This window comes from Diutina rugosa (genome assembly GCF_008704595.1).
Source record: "Diutina rugosa strain CBS 613 chromosome Unknown scaffold5_size317247, whole genome shotgun sequence".
In the NCBI taxonomy this organism is placed as follows: Eukaryota; Fungi; Ascomycota; class Pichiomycetes; order Serinales; family Debaryomycetaceae; genus Diutina; species Diutina rugosa.
In genome coordinates, this window is record NW_022995213.1 from 103,379 (window position 1) to 117,063 (window position 13,685).

At 46.8% G+C, this 13,685-nt stretch overlaps 6 protein-coding genes across 6 annotated transcripts; 3 read left to right on the forward strand and 3 right to left on the reverse strand. All coding sequences in view use genetic code 12, as the record gives it.

Moving 5' to 3' along the window:
• Positions 1-45: 45 nt before the first annotated feature.
• Positions 46-1,797, reverse strand: DIURU_005652 (uncharacterized protein; the record flags this gene model as incomplete). The annotated part of the gene is made up of 1 exon (XM_034158658.1): positions 46-1,797. One exon carries the CDS (start codon positions 1,795-1,797, stop codon positions 46-48), a length of 1,752 nt encoding a protein of 583 aa, XP_034009500.1.
• A 614-nt stretch (positions 1,798-2,411) lies between these two features.
• DIURU_005653 (uncharacterized protein) lies at positions 2,412-6,209 on the forward strand (the record flags this gene model as incomplete). Its single annotated transcript, XM_034158659.1, has 1 exon — positions 2,412-6,209. One exon carries the CDS (start codon positions 2,412-2,414, stop codon positions 6,207-6,209), a length of 3,798 nt encoding a protein of 1,265 aa, XP_034009501.1.
• Positions 6,210-6,572: 363 nt separating this feature from the next.
• Positions 6,573-7,028, forward strand: DIURU_005654 (monothiol glutaredoxin; the record flags this gene model as incomplete). Its single annotated transcript, XM_034158660.1, has 1 exon — positions 6,573-7,028. The coding sequence occupies one exon, from the start codon at positions 6,573-6,575 to the stop codon at positions 7,026-7,028; it is 456 nt and encodes a 151-aa protein (XP_034009502.1).
• A 126-nt stretch (positions 7,029-7,154) lies between these two features.
• On the reverse strand, positions 7,155-8,936 carry DIURU_005655 (uncharacterized protein; the record flags this gene model as incomplete). Its single annotated transcript, XM_034158661.1, has 1 exon — positions 7,155-8,936. The coding sequence occupies one exon, from the start codon at positions 8,934-8,936 to the stop codon at positions 7,155-7,157; it is 1,782 nt and encodes a 593-aa protein (XP_034009503.1).
• A 2,198-nt stretch (positions 8,937-11,134) lies between these two features.
• On the forward strand, positions 11,135-11,962 carry PHO85 (cyclin-dependent serine/threonine-protein kinase; the record flags this gene model as incomplete). Its single annotated transcript, XM_034158662.1, has 1 exon — positions 11,135-11,962. The coding sequence occupies one exon, from the start codon at positions 11,135-11,137 to the stop codon at positions 11,960-11,962; it is 828 nt and encodes a 275-aa protein (XP_034009504.1).
• A 40-nt stretch (positions 11,963-12,002) lies between these two features.
• Positions 12,003-13,370, reverse strand: DIURU_005657 (uncharacterized protein; the record flags this gene model as incomplete). The annotated part of the gene is made up of 1 exon (XM_034158663.1): positions 12,003-13,370. One exon carries the CDS (start codon positions 13,368-13,370, stop codon positions 12,003-12,005), a length of 1,368 nt encoding a protein of 455 aa, XP_034009505.1.
• Positions 13,371-13,685: the final 315 nt, after the last annotated feature.

Consider the following 13,685-nt stretch of genomic DNA (forward strand, 5'->3'; position numbering starts at 1 on the left):
TCAGACGTCTTATGGTCCTAAATACGACGGGATGCGTAATTACTATTAGTGATGTACATAATGAACGCGACGGCGGCGACGACGGCCTGGTCTTTTGACTCTATGTTGTCGGAGATGATTAGGAAGTCGGGCACGATCTTTGACGTCGTCCACGTAGGCCTGGCGGGTGATTACCACGTAGATAAGCATGCAAATAATGATTACCAGGTTGAATAGTGATACTCGTTCTTGAAACAGAAGTTCACCAGATAAGAAGGATAATTTGTACTTAGTATCTCGCACAATTTCCTCATGAGTCTGCTTCTGCATCAGCAAGAGTTTCAGATACTCCTGGTGTAAATGAGCATAGTTGCTTCTAAAATTTAAAAGCAGAGTGCTGATTGTATGATTGAACAGAGCAACCAATGAATCGAAATTTAACGATTGCCGTTTCTCGAGATTGACAAAAGCCTCCAGCAAAAGCTTCAGCTGCTCTTCAATATACAAAAGAGACAATGTAGCGTTTGACTCTAGCAAAGTGAGTCGCTTCATTATCGATTTGTATACTGATTCTTGTTGACTTTCCAAGGAAGTCGAAATTATTGGTTCAGCATCACACAGGTCGTACCCTTGCAGTGTGTTAGTCAGATTAATATCCTGAAGGAATTGCGAAAGCCCTAAGTAGGGCGGATTGATAATGCATTTGTCAAGTTGAGGGGGTTCAATGGAAGCTTCGACAAAATAATTATTGTCTAACGGTGTATCCTCTTTTGCATCTTCCATCATCGTTTTGCCGTGAGCCCGCACGACTGAGATGGGGCAATAGTATTCGTTTCCATAATGTGACAAGACCTCAATCTTCAAGTAACGCGCCCAAATCTTAGGACTTTCTATCAAAAACTGTTGAACGTTACGGAAATTATCGGCAGTGAATTCTCCAAGGATCCACCATTTTGCACTAGGAAACACATCCAGAACCAGAATTCTCACATCCTTGAATTGCGATGAGAAGAACTCGTAGTTTCCAATCACCACTGATTCGACGTAGATCTCTTGACAAAGTTCTATAACGACAAACTGATGTTCCAGATGACACTCATTGAGCAAATACAGATCCTTGTTCTCGTTCAAAATGGCGCCAGCGCCTTTACCCAGAGTATCGACGACAGTAGCAGCACAATCAGCCAGTGCAAAATTGAATCTCTTCTGCGGTGCTTTTGGTTTGGTCACAGATTTAGAGACAACTTTCACATTAGCAGACACCGAAGCATTAGTTCCATTTTCAGGTTGTTGCTTGTGTTTTTTCCACTCCTCAAAACTCATGAAACCCTGAGAGTCATTGCTTGACAACAAGTCGCTACCCTCATGTGCGGCTGCTTCGAAGATTAACCTATTGGATTCAAGAAAAGATATGTCATCAAAAAGCGAGACATTCGTAGTATTTTCAGTGTCAAACTTGCCATCTTGACTTGGCCGTTGGAGTATTGGAGTCGATGGAGGTTCAATCATCTCAATTGAGATAGGGGAAGATGAAACATCGCTCGATTGACTGACCAGAGCGTTTGAGGTAACTTCCTGGGTGCCGTCCAATATCACTTCACTCCCGTTTGATTGGAACAACGATTCGTGCAATAAGTTTTGGTCTATGCTGGTATCAAGTACATGATCTTTGTGAACTGAATCCACTCCGATGTCCTCTGATGACAATGACGACGAGTCCTGAGATATTGATGAACTTTCGAGTGAAATAATGGGGGTCGACCACCCTGTGGTATTCATCATGATTTCCGACTTTAAACCTGTATCTGTTGACAGCATTTCAACTGACGGGTTGGGTTCTGACGAACTCGTAGTCAGGTGGGATGAATCTGAAATCTCGATGACATCTTCTATCAGGACAGTATTTGTTATCAAAATATCATAAGCAAGCACAAGGCACGACAGAAGTAGTAGCCATAGTGGTGCTGTGACAGGGCGCATCAGGGTCTTTGGTACCCTTCAATGATAAGGTCAATCGATGCGCACAACAACTGTGTAAGCACCTAATTAGTTCATCAGGCAACACACACTACAAAGTATTGCAACAAGAATCTTGAGAATGCGATGAAAGCAAAAACTTTAAGGCCGAACGTTTCTAAAGTTTCAATGCTACTGCCTATATTCAATAGCGTTTTCAATGCTCACGAGTATACGCCATTGAAACTAGCAGAGTGCACCGAACTTGCCTCCTCTAAAGAACCATTTCAACAATTGTTTTAACTGAACGTTTGTTTGTATTTGGAATGTAAATTGAATCGAAATTAAGATATGCACGGATGCCACATCGTCTCCCCGCACAATCAAATCGCTTAAATCGTACTGCTAATTTATTTTGTTGCAGACCCTTAAGGTGTGCGCAAATTATACGATATAATCAGGGTCCAAATCGAACAATGGACGGCAATGCTCTCACAATTGATGAAAAGCATCGTGTGAGTGTTGCCGTCCGCAACCTCACCGTGAGTGTCAAAGACCCAAAGTCCAGTTGGATGCAAAGAAAATTCAAGCCTTCGACGGTCCCCTTGAAAAGTATCTTGGACAATGTGTCATTTGATGTGGCTGCTGGCAGCTTTGTGGCAATCATGGGGGGTACGGGTAGTGGTAAAACTACATTGCTCAACACATTACTGACACGATTGAACATACATCAAACTCTCCATTTCCAAGGATCAATCACATATCAAACACAAGAAGCTGACTCGTACATTCCCAACCTGTACCTATTACAAACAGACGTCTTCCTTCCAGGATTATCAGTGGAAGAGACACTTAGGTTTCAGGCAGATATCCGGATGCCTCCCCATTTGACCATGGATGAAAAGCGAGCTACTGTGGATTCTCTTTTGGATGTACTTGAACTATCTCATATGAGAGACACCAGAGTTTCTAATTATACGGGCACTACGACATTGCTGGGTGGTGAACAAAGACGACTCTCATTGGCGATACAACTTTTGAATAGGCCATCAGTGGTATTTCTCGACGAACCGACAACGGGACTTGATGCGTCAAACTCATTACGATTGATTCAAGTTGTCAAGAAGTTAACGGGAACTGAATACGGTATGACGGTTTTATGTGCAATCCATCAACCACGGATTGAAGTCACGAAGATGTTTGATCAGGTATGTGTGTTGGCTAAGGGCGGTCGATTGGTCTATAATGGAACTGTTCCTGATGCCGAGAAATATTTCGGAAGCATTTCCTGGTTGCAATCTCGGAAATCTGCCAACCTCCTCGATTATATCATGTCCTTACTGGTTAAGGATACCAGATCAAAAGATTTGGAAAAGGCTACGTCGGTAAGAATTGATCGTTTGGTCGCCCACTGGAAAGAAGTGATGCCATTTCAACAAGAGATCCCTCTGGAGAAGGATTCCAGGGAAGGGTTTGAGGCAATTATTAAAGTTTTCACTCGGCCCCACCTGACAAGGCACAGCTTCATGAATGAACTAAAAGTTCTCACACACAGGTCGTTCATTTTATGTCTCCGCGACCGAATGTCACTTTTATCGTTTCTTGGTGGTATTATTGTCTTGGGTTGCGGATTTGGTTGGTTGTTTTTCCGACCTCACCATGATGTGGCAGGAATTAGATCATTCCTGGGAGCTCTATATACCACCTTGCAAGTTATTGGATTCACACCCATGTTCGTTGAACTTGAACGAATATGGGGTGCGGATGGACAGAACTTTTTCCGTGAGTATAAGGATAATTGTGTCTCGGTACCAGGATTCGTATTCTCACGTCGCTTGGGGAGATTGTTGTTAGAGGATATTCCAATCACATTGATCTGGACAATTTTGACCTATTTCATGTGGGGTTTGCGAGGTGGCGTTGGCCACTTCTTCATTTACTATTTATTAACGTTTCTCACAGAAGTTTCGGGTATGGTATTGGCGTTGTTCTGTTTTGGGGTGGGTCCTGAGTTTGCTGTACTGGCTCTCATTCTTAACGTGTACTATCAAGTTCAGAACAGTTCATGTGGTTTTTTCGTCAATTCTAGAACAATGCCAGTTTACGTCCGGTGGCTCAAGTATTGTGCCTATTTCTGGTACACCTATGGCGCGATGATTTGGAATCAATTTCATAATTGGATGGGTGACTGTCCTTCGGACCTCACTGATTGCTCAGCATATTCCGGAGATTCTCGAATCCAGATTCTAGGCTTCCCCAAAAACTTTTTGTGGCAGCAAGTTGGAATTTGCATAGCGTGGATCATACTCTATGCAATTTTGGCAGTGCTTTCTTTGAGGTACATCAAGAATTATGATATATCTATGGCAAGTACGAAAAAGAATCGATATGGTGATGAGGAAGATGAGCGGAAGTTTGTCAGGCCCTCAAAAAGCCGGGAGGACGAGAAAGACTTACACGAATTTGCCGAATCTAATCAATCTTCGAGTGCAATTGACGGAATCTCGATCTCCTTGAAGAATACCAACCTCGAAGCTTGGAAATCAAATTTGATTACTTTGGTGCACAAAACCAATTCAAAACTACTCTTGAGAGATTTCAGCGCGTCTTTTGAAGCCAATAAGTTGAATGTTATAATGGGACCTCTGGGTCTGGGGAAAACTACCTTATTGAACTACTTGTCACACAGACTCCCTCGAAGTACTCGTTTTCAAGCTCAGGGATCGATATTTCTTAATTCCACCGAAGTTACATCGAAGCAGTTAGGCTCCGTATCGGCTTATGTTACGCAGCATGACAACACATTGATTCCTGCTTTGACAGTAAGGGAGACGCTCCACTTTCAAGCAAAGCTCAGGCTTCCTCCAGAGGAGATACCCCGGCTAAATCCTATTGTTAATGGCCTTCTACGTCAGATGGGCCTTCTAGATTGTGCTGATACAGTGATTGGAAATGATGTTATCAAAGGAGTTTCCGGCGGCGAGAAGCGCCGGGTGCTGATAGCGGTGCAACTTCTCAATCGACCAAGGATTTTATTCCTCGATGAACCGACCCTGGGTCTTGATCTGACAACTGCTTATTCAATTCTATCCTTGCTTCATCAGTTGGGTTCTGAAGGCCAAACTACTGTCGTGTTGACAATCCATCAGCCGAGTGAGGAAATGCTCCATTTCTTCGATAAGATATTGCTACTAGGCAAATATGGTCGAGTTGTATACAACGGCAAGGTTGAATCAATGTCAGAACATTTCACTAATTGTGGATATCCGATACATCATCATACAAACGTGGCAGACTTCATTATGGATTTGGTTCTGCGAGGCTATGGTGAGAGTGTCGAAGTATCTGAGGCTCGAATTAATCATCTCGTGCAAGTTTGGTCATCAACAAACAACGAGACTACTGCACCTTGTGGACCTTCAGTGAATTTAAGCCAGTTGCGTCGATCAAAAGCATCGTTTTGGAATGTCTTGGTAACTATCACTTCACGACAGACATTGGCTACCTTTCGCACACCTGATGTATTGTTCACAAGAGGGTTTCAGGGCGTGGCATTGGCGGTGTTTTATACACTCTTTTTTGCCCCATTGAGGAACGGTGCAGAGGGTGTCGACAACCGATTGGGATTGATCCAATCACTTTTGAACATATACTTCGTCGGACTTCTTAACAACATATCACTTTATCCCATGGAGCGCGGTATCTTTTACCAAGAGTATAAGGATGGGATATATGGGCTGGTGCAGTACAATTTGTCGTACATTTTCAATGAGATTCCGTTTGAGGTGTTTCAATGCATATTGTTCCTGGTGCTTTGTGTGTTCGGTATTGGTATGCCTCGTACGGCGTCGATGTTTTTTGTCAATTTCTACACAATGTTTGCTGCAGTTAATTGTGGTGAGCTGGTAGGTATTATGTGGAATCTGGTTTTCGACCACTTAGGGTTTGCGACAAACTTGATGTCTATGTGCATTCTCTTTGCAGTGTTTATGGGAGGAACAATGTCCATGCAATTACCGGGCTTCTTCAGGGGCATCAATTGGATTAACCCCATGAAGTATGTTGTACGACTGAACGCTAATTTGATATTCAAAAACGAGACTTTCCATTGTGGCTCAGAGAGTTGTGTATTCGACTATGGTTATCAGGTTCTTGATTACTTCAAGCTCAATGGCTCTCTTGGTCTCAACTTGTTGGGGGTGACGATTTGTATGGTGGCTTACCGACTCGTGGCAATTGGACTTTGTATAATCAAGGTTAGGTATTTCATCTAAACTGGATACAGTCCAGGACCCACCACAACAATGGTTGTCTCAGACTTTCCTAAGATTGGCGGAGATGGAGGAACATTCAGAGGATTGTCTCTCCTGACGACGGCGGCGATAACAATGTCGCACATAATCGTAATAGCTATGAGCAAATAGAGCATAATGTCTCATCAATCGTTAATAGTGTATTTATACTACTTTTTGGGGCAGAGTAAAGCATAATTATCTATCCAACAGAGTTTAGATCTGGAACGTTTCTCTAAGCTCGAAACCTTAACGACAAGGGATGGTCTAGGCCAACAGGGATGCATCACGTGACTCGCACTCACTGCTTACTTCAAACAGATCCCATTTGTCATAGACCTCCAGATGTTTTCTAGAGCTGTTTTCAGAGCCCCCCGGGTGTTTGCCCCTCGGGTCACCCTTGCGTCTCGTTGGATTTCCACCGAGATCAAAAGCGCCATCGACGAGGCCGTTCTGTCGTCGCCCGTGGTCCTTTTCATGAAGGGCACGCCCGAGTTCCCCCAGTGTGGCTTCTCCAGGGCAACCATCCAAACCCTCGGCCAACAAGGCGTTGACCCCGAGAAGTTTGCTGCCTACAATGTGCTTGAAGATGACGACTTGAGACAGGGCATCAAGGAATACTCCGAATGGCCCACTATCCCCCAACTTTACGTTAACGGCGAGTTCGTCGGTGGATGCGATATCGTTATGCAAATGGCCAAGTCTGGCGAACTTGCTGAGTTGTTGGAAGGCAGCAATGCCTTGATCCCTGAAGAAGATGAGGGCCCTACTGAAGCTCAAGTCACCCCTAAGAAGAGATAGGTGACATGTACATAGTTAATAATTACGAAGTCAATCTCGTTGACTGTAGTCGAAAAGAGAGACAAGGTACTCAAGTAGTTATCCAGTCAGTACAGACATAAACTATGTAAACAATGCAAAGAGTTATTAATGAGAGACTGTCTTTGACACCATCTCGGGAACCACGCCGGGCGCCATGTCGTGACACTTCTTCATTGTCAGCGACCGCCGGCGGGTAAGAAGATTGGAGTCATTAAGATTCAATGTGAACTTGAAATCGCCTGCGATTCCCAGAATAATCAGCGACAGCCTCGTTTGACTATCCAGATTGGAGTCCAACAGAAATTCGTCTTCGTCTTCTGTCGTAAGCGTGACTCTAGATTGTAGACGAGGCCCCAAATTGAGCTCAGCTAACGTGGTCAACTTATCTCCTTCTTCGTTGTCACTGTCATCAGCCTCGTCGTCATCATCCTCATCTTCATCGCTATCGTCGTCGTTCATCTCGCCATAGAACACTTCGTTGAATCCTGCCAACGATTTGAGCTTATCAGGAAATGGCAGTCTCACCAGACAACGACGCCGTTCAGGCACCGCTAACGGATCAATCGACAGGTTGATCAGAGCCCCACGCAGTCTGGTTTCAACCCCTTCAGTAATGGTTTCGATAAATCGAACGTGGTTGGGGTTGGCCATGGCCGGGTTATCAAACACCAGTTTGATGGCGTGGGCAGCGGGCGATTTGAGAGGAGCCATCAGTCGATGAGGCGTCAACAATTGTTTAACGCGTAACTCACGTTGCGGGTCGTGAACACCAGGAGTGCGCGCCAGCGTCGGTGGGGTGGTACTGGCTCCAAAGTAGTCAACAGACGACTCGGCGTCGTCAGCATCGGTGCTGACGCGGGTTGCACCACGCATCCATGAGTGTTGCCAGATCTCGTCTATAGTGATTCTGCGATCGGGGTCGATGGTCAACATTTGGGTAATCAAATCCTTGACTTCATCGCTGATCTCGTCCCACCAAGGGGTTAAGAACACAAAATCACCTCGCAAAATGCGCTGCGATAATTGCGCGTGATCCTCGTCGTAGAAGGGAGGAAACCCACACAAAATAGTGTACAAGAAACAGCCAAGCGACCACACGTCGACCAGCTTAGAGTAGGAGTCGGCCTCGGAGGAGTTGCGCGGCTGATTAACGTTGATCACCTCAGGAGCAGTGTAACCAGCAGTGCCACAAGGGGTTTTCATCGGGTGGTTGGATCCTTTCACCACCAACCGCTTGGCAAGACCATAGTCGGCCAACTTGATTGTACCGATGGTGGCGCCGCCGACACCAGGCCGGAACTCACCTTCATCCTTCTTCAGCTCGTCGTCCAGCGAGCGCAACAGCTTTTTGAACTCGTCGTGATCCCGAGGGAAAAACGGGATCCGGGAGAACAACAAGTTTTCGGGTTTGATATCGCGATGGACAACGTCATGGCGGTGCAAATGGTCCACCGCCGAGAGAAGCTGGGCGAACACGTGACGACACAACGGCTCCGAGAAATAAGTATACTCAATGATCTTATTAAAAATTTCGCCGCCGTCGCTGTATTCTAGCACGAGGTAGGTGTGGGTGATGGTAGTGATGGTGTCGATCAACTTGAGGGTGTTGGGGTGCGGGGGCAATTCTTGCATGATTTCCACTTCGTTGCGGATGTTTTTGAGCTGTTTGGCCAGCATGTTGACCTTGTTGATGATTTTGATGGCGACGGTGGCGTCGGTTTCGGTGTCGACGGCGCGGTAGACGGAGGAAAAAGCGCCTTCGCCGATCACCAGCTCGAGGCGGTAGCGGTCAGGGAGGCCGGGGTACATGTCGATGGCGAAGCGGGGCGGTAGCGACTCCACCGTTTCCGCAGTGACCACTGCTTTGGCGGGGGACGACTCAAACATTCTCTTTGTGTTCTGAATAAGTTAGTATGCGCTTTCTTGTTGTGTGTCGCGGGTCGAGATGGGAATCATGCACCTCATATAGACTTCGAGGGTGGGCGCTCAGCGCTCTGTACGCCGGCGCGCCGGATAACATAAGCGTAACCCGATCCTGCTTCGTGACGAATACATACCAAAACCAGAGGCATTCCTTCGACATACTTTAGGGGAACTGGGGTCCGGAAAAAATTTAAAACTGACGGGGACGTGGTGAGGGTTCAGACAAGCGTTTCGGCAATCACGATGCGACCGGCTCGGTTATATAGAATTTGGGGTCTCACTGTGTCACCTCACCGCCGGGAACTGGGATTTCTGGAGAAAAAATATTTGAACAATACCTCAGACGCACGCCGACCTGTATTACGTCATTGCGAGTCAAAAATAGCATAACCAGAATCCCTCAAAGTGCCCCGTATGCAGTGGGTGAGCGAGCATCACGCCAGAAAGAGGCGCATGTTCTCTAGTCGAGAGCACCGCCAGCTATAAGGTGGCCACTGCCTCTGGGCGGTGCTATCAGCGCCATCGTGGTCGCCCTTGGCTGTTTCTCATGTGGCGATTCGCCAGATCAGCCGCCATTGTTTTCGTTCATAACTACCACTTGACGCATTGTTTTGGTTCCCCACTTTCAGGAGGTTAAGGAATTCACACAACGATAACTCCGTAACATACTCTCCCCACCGTCGTTATCAGTAAGCGATAGTGAGACATCCGCGGTTCCACTATAGCTAGCAGGGGCGCCCTCCTATACGGGCGAAGTTGTCACGATCACGACATTTCTGCCTAGGGGTCACTGCCTCTGACACCAGCGCCAGCAGCGCAGCGGCGCTTTAACATTGGAAGCCCCGATACGCGGGACAGGAGTGCTTCGTACATAAGAGAAAAAAAAAATACACAACACAGCTGTTCATCAGCGGGGGCTGACAAGTTGTGTCACCTTGATATAATACTACATAACAGCCAAGAATTATTCCGTCATTCATCATTCACCGCCACAAACTACCGTGGTTGCATGTAAGAGTTACCCCATGTTTTCCGGTTTAAGGCACAAACAAACAGCGCACCACCGGGTAATCAGGCATGCGAGAAAATCTTGAAGCGCTGACTGCGTCAAGCGAAATGTCTTGACACATCCCCGGTCCGCTACAACTCGGTGCTTATCGCCCTTACTCATTGTCCTACCAGCCAGCACTGGTGGCGCTGGTGGCGCTGGCAGTACGTGATCCAAGGAAGGTTCGTGAGTAGCGATGTGGCGCACAGTAAAGCCTATCGCCACGCTCAAGTGCGCCGTGAGACAATCGAAGGCCAAGGAATGTTCCGACAGCGCTGGCATTCCTCAATGCGTCCGTTGCTACTGACAAGGAGGCACCCCGATATCAAAGCGAAACGGTGCTCTAGCCACGTTAAGGTTTAACGATATAACTAGTCTATCAATTAGACCTCGTAGGCGGGATTCGGTGATCTTAACGGCGCTGGGAGATGCTTGCTTTCTTTGACAAGGACGAGGGCGCGGTGGTGCGTGGCTTGCGCTTGTCGATCCTCACACTATTGTTGTCCACGTCCAGCAATCGACAGCATCAGATAATTACGAGCGTCACCCAGGCATGACATTCCAATGATGAAGTTTACCATATCTAGACACTGGCGCCATTCTAAAGGGCTTGGTCAGGGTTTTCTGGGAGGCCCGGTACGTCCGGTGGTGCAGGATGTCTGTGCTTGCTTTTTTGACGTAGAAATTTCTGGCCATACCTGTTTGGGGCTAATCTCCTCTTGCTCGCGTAGCACCGGTTAGCTACCGTGTGGCTCTCACTCTCACTGTCACTGCCCATTTTTTCCTTCTTCTTTCCCTGCTACCTAAATTTTCCACTGCGAAAAATTACTATGGTCGCGCCGAGACGGGGTCCCGAAAAAAGCGACGTAGGAGAGACACCGCCAGCGCCATGACCTCGTCCTCCCAGTAAGTGCCCCGCAGAATATTTTGCTCGACTTTCCTTTTGTACTAACAAGTCACCAGGTTCCAACAACTCGAAAAACTCGGGGAGGGGACGTACGCCACCGTGTACAAGGGCCGTAATCGTGCCACTGGCGCCCTCGTCGCCCTCAAAGAGATTAACCTCGACTCAGAAGAAGGCACGCCTTCCACCGCCATCAGAGAAATCTCGCTTATGAAGGAATTGGACTACGAAAACATTGTCACTCTTTACGATGTCATCCACACCGAAAACAAGTTAACCCTTGTTTTTGAATACATGGACAAGGACCTCAAGAAGTACATGGAAGTCCACGGTAACCAAGGCGCGTTGGACTTGAAGGTAGTGAAGCTGTTTATGTTTCAACTTCTTAAGGGGATCATGTTCTGTCACGACAACCGCGTCCTCCATCGTGATCTTAAGCCTCAGAATCTTTTGATCAACAACAAGGGCGAGCTCAAGTTGGGCGATTTCGGCTTAGCCCGGGCCTTTGGTATTCCCTTCAACACATTCTCGAATGAAGTGGTGACGCTCTGGTACCGTGCTCCCGACGTATTGTTGGGGCTGAGAGCTTACACCACCTCGATTGACATTTGGCTGGCCGGGTGTATTTTTGCCGAGATGTGCACGGGGAAGCCCCTCTTCCCGGGGACCGCTAACGAGGATCAATTGATGAAGATCTTCCGTTTGATGGGTACCCCCAACGAGCGCAATTGGCCAGGGGTGCTGCAATATGCTGAATACAAGAGTAATTGGCAGAATTTCCCGGCTCAGGACTTACGACGCATTGTGCCGAACCTTGACCTGGTGGGCATCAATCTCCTTCTGTTGTTATTACAAATGCGGCCCGAAGCTCGCATCACCGCCCGCCAGGCATTGCAACACCCATGGTTCCACGAAATCACCAACCCCCAAATCCAATCGTCGATACCCGATCCTTATGTCCAACAGAACCAACCTTATGACATGAACCACCAACAACAATCGTATGACATCAACCACCCGGCGCCCCCTCCCTACTGAAAAGAAGACTCAAAATAGCTATGTATTCCAATATTTAAGCTCAAAAGATACCGAGAATATCCAGCAGAGGCCTGTCGTCAAAACGAAACAAAATTTCGGCGAGACGGCGATCCTTAAGTCGTCCAACTACATTCCAAAGAGTATTATCCTCATCCGGGCCCTGACTAGTAGAATATACCCACTCCAACGTTTTGACCAAAGCCTCAGTATACTGGTCATTATCTGGATACTGGTGGCAGAGTTCAATTAAGGGCACCGCAGCCAAAGGTTCAGCAACGTCAAGTTTGTATAATTCTTGTAAAGCGTCGGCAAGGGGGAAGGAAATAGTGGAGTTGGTATAACTTTCGATGGTGGCTAGCATAAGACGAGTTTGATCAACTTCACACCCTGAAGCAACCAATGGTATCAAAAGCTCCCGACGTCGGGCATCCGCTAACCCTTTCCAAAACATCGGTTCTGGAAGAGCCCGTGACGATCCTCCAAGATTCATATACGTCAATTTGTTTTGTTCAAGCACCGCTACTAGCTCATCGGGATACTCACGTAGAGACCCTGCTGATTGCGGCAACACTTCCGCTAGCATGCTGAGGCGCTCATCAGTAAACGTGGTATCAGCTTTGAAATCAATGGCTAGTTTTTTTGGTTCTTTAAATTCAGAAATTGCCTCCATTGTAAGGTCTTCAGTTGTCGAATCAAGAAGCATAGCCAAGTGTTTGAACACAAGTTCAATAAATTGGTATCGTCGCTGGGACTCCTGTACCAACTCACGGGGACTCAAGAATAGCGGGTGCTCAATGGCAGTTTGGGTGATGTACAGTGCCATGGTGCTATTGATTTTGGAGATAAACGTCTCGGCCGTTCTATTGGCGTCACGAAGCATCTTCATGAAAACCTTCTTGTAGACTTCAAGCGTCATAAACTTCTGAGCAAACACTGAATCCACCAACACGGATGAATTACGAATGAAGAGGACAATGTAAGCCCCGAGATCCGAAAGAATGGCTTTCGCTCGCCTCAGTTCCAGTCGGTCAATATATGTACGGTATCGAGTGAACTTCTTGGCGAGCTTTTCCAAGTCAAGAGAATAGTTAGCGTCAAAAGTGTACCACGCTCGTGACATCAGCATCACAAGCAGCAAGTTTTTTTGACATATTAGGGGCGGGGTGGAGGAATGTTCATAATGGAAGAGGTTGTGGAAGTAGCGCAGAGTCTGCGCCAATGCATTATATGGTCCTGTCATGACAAAGATGATATCAAGCACCTCTTCTGGGAGGCGATATAGTGGCAGCTGGGAACGCTGCTTGGCCAACTCTAAACGGCGACGTTTCTGCGTTGCGTCTTCGTTAACATCTGATCGGGTTTTCCTCTTGAAGTTGTACCCATCAATGCCTGTTAGAATATATCCCATGACGCCTCAGATAATTGTGTGGCGAGATTGTGGAGACTGTGTTCGAGTTGGAAGAGCCTGGTATAGCGATGTCCTGGTGATGGGCCTGTGGGCGCGTAAGTCAATGTCAATCTAGCGCGAAGCATGCAGAAAGTCTTGATATACGAGAAGCTTGCAAAAACCAACTTGTATAGGTGTCGAAGAATACTCTTAATATTTATATGGAGGAGCGGGGCTAATTTGATATTGAAAAAGAATACTAATGAGCCGCAATGATGGGAATTCCGTATTCATGCTATGATGACGTCGATCCAATTGTCGAGCTCTAAAGCAACA